This window comes from Sorex fumeus, unplaced genomic scaffold (assembly GCF_029834395.1).
Source record: "Sorex fumeus unplaced genomic scaffold, SorFum_2.1 ptg000054l, whole genome shotgun sequence".
Lineage (NCBI taxonomy): Eukaryota > Metazoa > Chordata > Mammalia > Eulipotyphla > Soricidae > Sorex > Sorex fumeus.
In genome coordinates this window covers 30,134,146-30,143,779 of record NW_026606111.1, presented here as the reverse complement: position 1 = coordinate 30,143,779, position 9,634 = coordinate 30,134,146, and the positions used below count along the sequence as shown (strand labels likewise).

General features: G+C 38.2%; 1 protein-coding gene across 2 annotated transcripts; it reads right to left on the bottom strand.

Annotated features, from left to right (window-relative positions):
* Window positions 1–497: 497 nt before the first annotated feature.
* Window positions 498–9,630, bottom strand: FAM229B (family with sequence similarity 229 member B). 2 transcript variants are annotated; one of them, XM_056125354.1, is made up of 4 exons: window positions 9,502–9,630; window positions 3,497–3,653; window positions 2,335–2,473; window positions 498–678 (listed from the first exon to the last, which is right to left on the bottom strand). In XM_056125354.1, the coding sequence occupies exons 3-4, from the start codon at window positions 2,457–2,459 to the stop codon at window positions 561–563; spliced, it is 243 nt and encodes an 80-aa protein (XP_055981329.1). In that variant the 5' UTR covers window positions 2,460–2,473; window positions 3,497–3,653; window positions 9,502–9,630; the 3' UTR covers window positions 498–560. The 2 variants fall into 2 exon arrangements, with proteins under 2 accessions (XP_055981329.1, XP_055981330.1); XM_056125355.1 differs by having other exon boundaries at window positions 3,497–3,566; window positions 9,502–9,554.
* Between the last annotated feature and the right edge of the window lie 4 nt (window positions 9,631–9,634).

Below are 9,634 nucleotides of genomic sequence, written 5' to 3'. Positions count from 1 at the left end.
GTTTCATTTTGAATTATTGATACTAATGATCCACTATAAGCAAGATGATCTCCAACACACTTACTAATTCTGAGTTATTATTCTCTCATCTGTCAAACATACCAATACACAGTGAATGACTTATTACTACAATGTTTCTTAAGGAATACTTTTTTTTTTTTTTTTTACTTTTTGGGTCACACTCGGTGATTCACAGAGGTCACTCCTGGCTTTGCATTTAGGATTGCTCATAAAAGACTAGGAATGGTTTGTGTTCAACCAGAGTGTGAAGAGTGTGTGTGTGGTAGGAAATGTTATTAAGGTCCCCTGGCAGTGCTGAGGGGACCATATGGGATGCTAGGAATCGAACCTGGGTTGGCCATATGCAAGGCAAATGCCCTACCCGCTGTGCTATCGCTCCAGCCCCATGGCAAACATAACTTATCTTAAATAAAAATAAGCATTCCAACTGTTGTCATCATCCAACAGTGCCACCACTTTTATTTGTTTACCAGATAATAAGAGGATACTGGCCCATTACCCTTGACCTAGTCAAACCTCTACAAAAAAGACTTATGATGCTATTTAGGATGCATTTCCTTGCTGCTTTGTGCGGGTGGCTTTCTCATTGTTGCATAGACAGTAATGGGAACATCGGTTATTGTCAGGCAATGACTTCCAGGGCATCTTCGAAGTTGCCTGAATAAAACAACAAATGACATGCAGGTTAGACACTAAAAAGGAAACATTTGTTCCAAAGTATCAAGTTTAAGTGTAAACACATAACCAACAGTTTGAAATCACGAAATCTTTGTCCCTAAGTAATTTTAATAGTGTCACTGATGATGCAGACAAATTTTAGACTAACGTCCCAATGAAATTGTGACTTTTATCACAAATTGAACCACAGGAGGCTTATAAACACAAATGCTCATTTTGAAAGGTGATAAATGGAAAAAGTGTCACCGTCATTATCACTCTTCTCCCACTGTTCATCAATTTGCTTGAGCGGGCCCAGTAATGTCTCCATTGTGAGACTTGTTGTTACTGTGTTTGGCATATCTAATACATCACGGGGAGCTTGCCAGGCTTTGTCATGCGGGTGAGACACACTCGGTAGCTTGCCGGGCTCTCCAAGAGGGGAGGAGGAATCAAACTCGGGTCAGCCCGGTCAGCCGTGTGCAAGTCAAATGCCCTACCCGCTGTGCTAGTGCTCCAGGCCCATGGAAAAAGTGATAAATGGGAAAAGGGGGAAGAGTGCATAGTTGAAAACTGAGTGATAATGTTATGGCAATTTACCCATAGTACACTATACTATATACTATATTTCAGCTGAAATGATCTTAAAAATAGAATGAGTAGGGGCTGGAGCAATAACACAGTGGGTAGGGAGTTTGCCTTGCACGCGGCCGACCTGATTTTGATTCCCAGCATCCCAATATGGTCCCCTGAGCGCTGCCAGGAGTAATTCTTGAGTGCAGAGCCAGGAATAACCCCTGTGCATTGCCAGGTGTGACCCAAAAAGAAAAAAAAAAATAGAATGAGTATTTTTGAAAAATCTAAAACTGAGCATGCTATTTAAATGTTGGAAGATACTCATATTTGAAAGAGCCCTTAATGACTAGTCCAAAAATATATATCCAGTACTTTAACTTCCTTTCCAATCCACCAACCTTAAAAATTTATAAAGAGGGGTTGGAGCTTTAGCACAGTGAGTAGGGCATATGCCTTGCACGTGACCAACCCAGGTTCGATTCCCAGCATCCCATATGGTCCCCCGAACACCACCAGGAGTAATTTCTGAGTGCTGAGTCAGGAGTAACCCTGTGCATCGCCGGGTGTGATTCAAAAATTAAAAAAAATAAAATAAAAAAAAGTTTATAAAGAGCTCAGTACTTCTCAAGTAACCTATCATTCCTTAAACAACTCTGATTTATAATGTACCCAGCCACCTTATTTTATCTTATAGAGTCAGTCTCACTGTTTGCCAAAGGTCAAACCAAAGTCAAAACATAAATCTAATCTGAGGTCTGATTTTTTTTTCTTTATCTTGACAAGCTGCCTACCATAGTGCCCTTTACTTAACACTAGAGGTTTGCTTTTTTTCTGGAGTGGGGAATAGGGTCTTGGGAACATATCAGGTGAAACTTGGCTTATCCTTGCTCTGTGCCCAGGGATCACTCATGAGGATTGGGGAGACAAACAGCAATGTTTGTCATGCTAAATAATAACAATGTACTGGGGCTTGTTTCCTGATACTGTTGTGCATATTAGCTGTCAATAAGCTAAAGCTTGCATTGATGGTATCTAGTACATGTTTCATACATGTAAGCTGCCAGAATTCAAAGACTGTACCTAGTTGGTGACATCTCTTTCCCGTTACAGGCAGCACTGGCGCTCACCCCAGTCTCCAGTCCAATTGAAGAATCTCCTCCTTCCACTGGAAACCTCCTTGGCTGGGTCCCAAACCGTAAAGGCATAATTCACAAAAAACCTAGATTCAAAATTGAAATGAGAGAAGATAAATTGTCTTCGAATGGTTCTTTGAACTTTTTGGTTATTATTTTGTTATTGGCAGAGAGAAACATTCTAAAAGTGACTTTTCAGTAGCTATGCAAGTTTATAAATCTCCCTTACATACAATTTTAAGTCTTGCAAAAAATACAAAATAGTCACTAGATAATCATAGTAAACTGTTCCCCATGGTTAGTAGAACTGGAAGGTCATTTCTCTTGCATGGAGGAAAAAAATGCTTTCTCTTAATCAGTTTGTTGAAATTAATAATCTTAAGCCTCAACACCAATCTCCCCACTGCTTCTCACTTATCTAATCCCATCTTTTCTTTTGAAATACAGATGAGATTTATACCAGCCATGAAATTTTCAGTGAATCTTCTGTTTTTGGAGATCAATCATTCCATATTACCTCTCTGAATTTACAATACACTAGGAACGTATCCTGAGAGAGCTGAACTCATCTGAGTTCAAATTCCATTTCTCGCCCTTCCATGTCAAGGCACTTCACTAAATGTTTTCCAAGGATTAATTGGTAATAATAATAGTATCTACTTCCAGAATTATACAGAGGATTAAATTAATATAAATAAATACATAATAAGTGCTCCATAAGTGTAAGCTATTATTCAACATATACAACTAAACATAATTAAGTATATACAAACAAGTAATGTGTACACAGGTATATAAAATAAAGCTCCTTACGGCTACTGTTGCCTTTGCTTATAATAATCCTTCCACCCTGTCATTGCCACCTTGTTAGGGCCAATTCACAGTCTAAATTTACATTTCTCTTCTCAAAGAAGTCTTCCAAAGGGCTCCACGCCAAACTTAGGTACCCTTTACTGTTGGTTAATCACAGAACATGCCTTTTGACTTCTGGTGCCTTCAAATGATATCACATCACTTCACATATCCTTACAAGAGAAAATTCTATTTCCCCTCTCCCGTTTTTTATTATTGTTATATATTTAAATTTGATCAAAGACACATAGACTTACCAAAATAGGCTGCGTCTGATTTCTGTAGAGGTGAGTAAGTCAACTGCTTCTACTGGCCTTCCATAAAAGACTGGAATTGCCAAAGGAATGATGATCAAGTGTTCCAGTGACACCAAGAAATTATGACATCAGAAAATTCTTTTACATAGTTTCCTACCTGTTGAAGAATGAAATGATGTAATTCATAGCTCCAGCAACAAGCTGAAATTTAGTCAGAAATTAGAAGTATCAAAAATTAATACTGTATTCTTGTCATTTCCTTATTTCCTTATTCCTTTATTATTTCTGATTTTTTTGGTTCTCATTCAGCTGTGCTCTGGGATTACTCCTTGCTCTGCACATAAGGATCATTCCTGACAGGGTCAGGAGACCTTATGGGGTTCCAGAGATCCAACAACACCCCCACTGTATTATCTTCCTGCCCATTTATTTTTAATAATAATTCAACAATAATGAATTTATATCTACTCTAGACCTAGTATCTAATTATGCACCATAAATATCAAGAAATTCTTCTCACTTTACATCTTATTTTTCTCATCTTAATCTTTCATATTTTCTCTTAACTAGTAACCTAATTCAATTCACTTATTTCATCCATTTTACAATAATGACCTCAAACAACAGCTTTATGCATTTCTCTATTGTTCCTCCTATGTGGGACACTTTACCAGTCTTTCTAATTCCTTGGACTCCTCTTCTTTCCTGTCTTTTCAGAGGAGGCTTGAAAGTTCAAAACAACAGGAATAGAGCCAATTGAGAAAAGAAGAATACATCTTGAACTGTCCTCAGTTTTGTTTCCTGAACCTAAATGTTCTCTGTTCATACAATTTTTTTTCACAAAAGAATGATTATCATATGTGGACATGACTCCTAGAAACTATGACATCTATTGTTTTTTTTTAAATAGTTTCATACCTATGAAGGAATAAAATGTCTTAGTTCACAGCTCCAACAACAAGCTAAGAATTTGTTGTCTCTTTCCCTTTCCCAATTTCTGCATCAACAAACTACCTCACTAAATTTAATACTAAAATTTAGGTGCCCTTAAATCAGAACATTGATCTTTAGTGAACCATAGTTTTCCACCTCTCATAAATAATGGTTAAGCTGTAGCACTGTAGCACTGTCCTCCCATTGTTCATCGATTTGCTCAAGCAAGCACCAGTAACATCTCCATTGTGAGACTTGTTATTACTGTGTTTGGCATATTGAATACATCATGGGTAGCTTGCCAGGCTTTGCTGTGAGGGTGAGATACTCCCGGTAGCTTGCCGGGCTCTCCGAGAGGGGTGGAGGAATCAAACCTGAGTCGGCCGGGTCAGCCACATATAAGGCAAATGCCCTACCCGCTGGGCCATCACTCCAGCTAAGCTATCAGTAATTGATGAGAATTTTTTTTACATTTAATGAAAATATTCACTACTGACATTTCCCACTGTTTTGTTTTATATTACTTGTGTCACAGAAAATTATTAATTTATACAATAAACTTGGTGTCAGACCAAATCTTACCACTACCTCCTTTTCTTTATAAGTGTGCCATCTGTGGCTAGATGTACAAATTTTTAATTTAGAGAAACTATTGAATTGACTGTGTCATGGTCAGATAAATTAAAATAGCTGCAGGTCATTGTTAGCCAATGTATCATTTGGACCTAAATATTTGTCCTTTATTTCCTTAGTTGAAAAAAATTTTAATAGTTTACACTTCTAAGGCCACAGTGGGAAAATTATAAGTTTTTGGATTCAGATGTAGTTTGAGTTTCAACACATACATATCACAAGTTTTCTTTGAAAAAAAACACTAAAAGATGTAAAGTGATATATATTCCATATTGTAGAGTTGTTTTGAGGAATAAAAAACTCACATATAATGAAGGCAATGACTAAGTCAACAAACATCTTTAACTGTAATTCTTGAAATCAGTGTGTTGAGACATTTATTTTTCACTTTCGTCATTTATATATCTTTAAATATATACAGTAAAGGAACTGGAGCAATAGCACAGTGGAGAGGGCATTTGCCTTGAATGTAGCCAACCTGGGTTCGATCGCCGGCATCCCTCATGGTCCCCTGAGCACTACCAGGAGTTATTCTCTGAGTGCAGAGCCAGGAGTAACCCCTGAGCATCCCCGGGTGTGACTCAAAAAGCCAAAAAAAAAAAAAACCCCAAAACTACACAGTAAAGTTTCTGCATGTGTAAAAATAGTTATTTTTTTCCAAAATAAGAATTTTGAGGGGTAGTCACACCAGCAGTTCCCAAGGTTTACTCCTGGCTCTGTACTCAGGGATCACTCCTAGCAGTGCTCAGGGGACCATATGTGGTACCACTGATCAAACCTAGGTTAGCCACATACAGGGCAAACACCTACCTACTATACTCCCTCTCTGGCCCTCAACTACATTTATTTTATCTGTTCATCTTTATTTACAAATATGTTCACAATAGAATTTTTGGCATACTATGTTTCAACACCAATCCTACCATCAGTGTCAACTTCCATCCAACAATGTTCTCAGGTTCCAACCCTAACCAGCATCCCCTCCTTAATAGGTATATTTTAAATCATTTTAGTTTGGGGGGGGTGTCTATTCTCCATAGTTATGGCGCTGCAGTTGAGCTATATTCATATGCCACACCTCTACATCACTGATGAGTCCAAAGTCTACTATGCATAATCTTAAATTTCTCTAACTTGAAGCGATAGCACAGCGGGTAGGGTGTTTGCCTTGCATGCAGTCAATTCCTCCTTCCCTTTCGGAGAGCCCGGCAAGTTACCGAGAGTATCCCTCCCACATGGCAGAGACTGGCAAGCTCCCCGTGGTGTATTCGATATGCCAAAAACAGTAACAACAAGTCTCACAATGGAGATGTTACTGGAAGACAAATGCATTACCCACTGTACTATTTCTCTAGCTCACAAAACAGTCTCAATAAAACTTCACACCAGAAGAGTAATAACCAAATGTCAAGGATCTGCTTGACTCCCTAGCAGAACCTCAGAGAAAAATTAATAAGCATGAAGAGTGAAAAAAAATCATCAGATCTCTATTCTCTTTCATTCTTTTTTTTTTTTTTTTTTTTTTTTTTTTAAGCAGGCATTATTTTTTCTCTTTCATTCTTATATACCCGTGAAGAATAATTTTTCAATCCTCAGGCTACTGACTCAAGAGATTCTGAAAAGGAGTGATGTTTCAACTGGTCATAGCTTAAGAAAACAAATCCATGCTTAGAATTCATCCATTCAACAAATATTTGTTCAGAATCCATGAGACAGAGAAGTGTTTAAGTATTAAAGATAAAATAATTGAGCAAAATATCGTACCTGTTTTAGTGACGTTTAAAGACTAAGAGATGTCCTACAAAATGTAACTCTGCTGAATAATTAGTCATCAGCAAGAGGAAAATGGCTAGGTGACAAGGACACTGAGAAAGTTGGTCAGGGAACAAACAAAAAAAGAACATGTGCAAAAGTCTTAGACTACTCGAAAAGGTCAACCAGGATCTGAAAGATGAGCAGAGAGGCCAAACAAGGCATGAGACCCAAGTTAAACGTTTCAGATTTTATCTTATAAACAAAAAGGTAGACAAAAAGTTTTCATCTCTCAGGAAACACATTTTATTGATCTTTCTCAATTTTCCATTTACTTCATTTTCACTTCAATCTTCACTATTTCTTCTGTTTACTTTACGTTTAATTTCTGTTTCTTTTCCTGATGTATTAAAATGTAAGCTTAGATCCATTTGCAATCTTATCTGCAACTTTATTCCTTGACACAAGCATTTGGATTTTTAAAATAAACCACAATGTTTTGTTGTACATTTTTAAATTCTGGATTTTCATAAAATTTTATAAAAAATATCCTTTGAGGGGTGAGAGAGAGAGAGAGTGCAGGGGTTAGACCACTCACCTTGCATCTGGCTGGTATGCATTTGATCCCAAGAAGTGCATAAAGTATCCTGAGCCCCAACAGAAGTGATCCCTGAGCAACAGAGCCAGGAAAAAAGCCCTGGTCGTGTGGTGTGGCCCCAAAACTAGAAAGCAGTTTTCATATGCCATAAGATCAACTTTTTTTTTTTTGCCTTTTGGGCCACACCCAGCGACGCACAGGGTTTACTCCTGGCTCATGCAGTCAGAAATTATTCTTGGTGGTGCTCTGGGGACCGTATGGGATGCTGAGAATCGAACCCGGGTCAGCCGCATGCAAGGCAAATGCCCTACCCACTGTGCTATTGCTCCAGACCCTAAAATCAATTTCTTGGGTTCTACTCCTGAAAAGCAAAAAAAATCACTAATCTTAGGTATGTGCACTCTTAGGTTCAGTTCTTAGTACAATAAACAGGATACAGAGACAACTCAAATGTTCAATAAACAACAAATAGATTAAATTATTATATACACAATGAAATGCTATGTAGCTGGAAGAAAAGACAAAATCATGGAGTTGGCGGCAACTTGGATGGAACTGAAGGGCATCATGCTGAGGATATATGGCCAGAGAGAAACACAAGTATCAGATGAGCATGAGCTCACTAAACTGTGGTGCAAAGGAAAACTAAATAAGAGAATAGATATCGATTAATAACAAATTAAGGGAAATACGTGTCAGGAGGTAACACAAAAGCATGGGTGCTAGGCCTTGGGAACTTTAGCAGTGATAATGTGAGGTAACTGTGTAAACAAAGACCATTATAAACATTATAAACATATTACCTTAGCTACGATAAAATTTTTCATTAAAAATGTTAAAGTGATACTTTTATGATTATGAAATATCCTTTGCCCCTAGTAACATGAAGTTCTAAATCCTATTTAGAAATACATACTATTGTGTATTTAATAATACTGTTATGTATCTTACTTTTACAATAGTTTTTATATTCAAAACATATCTTAATGGGGCTGGAGTGATAGCACAGCGGTAGGGCGTTTGCCTTGCACACAGCCAACATGGCCAACCCGAGTTCGATTCCTCCGCTCCTCTCGGAGAGCCCGGCAAGCTACCAAGAGTATCTCGCCCGCACGGCAGAGCCTGGCAAGCTCCCCTTGACGTATTCGATATGCCAAACACAGTAACAACAAAGTCTCCAATGGAGACGTTACTGGGCCTGCTCGAGCAAATTGACGAACAATGGGAGGGCCTTTACCTTTACTATAAATATTACTGAATATAAATCTTTCTTTTTATTTCCCTCTTGCACTTAGTACACATAAAACTCTGATATTTTCTTGGTGTGTCAGTTATTGTTCTAATACTATTGCACAACCAAATTACCTTCAACCAAAAATATTTTTTTTGCTCATGAAGTTGTGGCTAGCATTCTGTTCAGCTGATCGCCACTTGCCCCGTCTGGACTTAACTAGGATCAGCAGAATTCCATATTTCAATTAAGCTTCTGATTCAGATCTGATCTACAAATCTTTATCATTTGGGGGATTAACAGACACAGCAGTTTTTTTCTTAGAAAAAGTAAAAAAAGAAGTTCAAGAGGCAAGTACAGCATTTAAGCACAGTTAAAATTCCTGCTTGTCTCATATGTGAGATCATTGTTTTGATATATGTAGACATTCAATGGGGCAAAGATTTTATTCATCTTTTCCATGCCTATTCAATGCCTATTTTGCTAGAAGTTACTGCAGAGAAAATATGCAGAGAGAGAGAATTCAAAACATTCTTATCTACAGGGCAAGTTCTTGACTACTACTTATCATGACTTTTCTCACATAACGGAGGGTTGAAAGTCATTTTCTTTTCTGTGTGTTTCACTTTGAGGAGGTATATACCATCGGAGTTGTGTGTCACCTACCAAATAGCCTGAATTTTGCTTTAATGACTAACGTGTTTGGAGAGAGATACTCGCGCAGCATCCGAAAGAATCTGAAAAGAAGGGCTTTGGCGACCGCCTAGAGTACTGAGACAAAACAAAAACCACCCGTGAGCCGTTTTAAAGACCCAAGATTCAGAATCCCACTCCCAAGCCTAGTTTCCCTCCAGTTACCCCGGCCTCTGGTGCTGCCGATGCTCAAAGATGTTGACAAGGCAGCGAGGATCTTCGGTCCAGAGGCCCAGTCGCTATGGTGACAGTGAGACGCTAGCGGAAAACCTCGGGCTGAAGACCTGCTTTGCGACGG

Bases quoted from the DNA above. Each gene is read 5' to 3' on its own strand.
- FAM229B (XM_056125354.1), bottom strand. From the start codon at position 2,459: ATGCCTTTACGGTTTGGGACCCAGCCAAGGAGGTTTCCAGTGGAAGGA. The intron at 679-2,334 runs GTACAGTCTTTG...TGTTTTATTCAG, and splicing joins AAAGAGATGTCACCAACTAG to GCAACTTCGAAGATGCCCTG.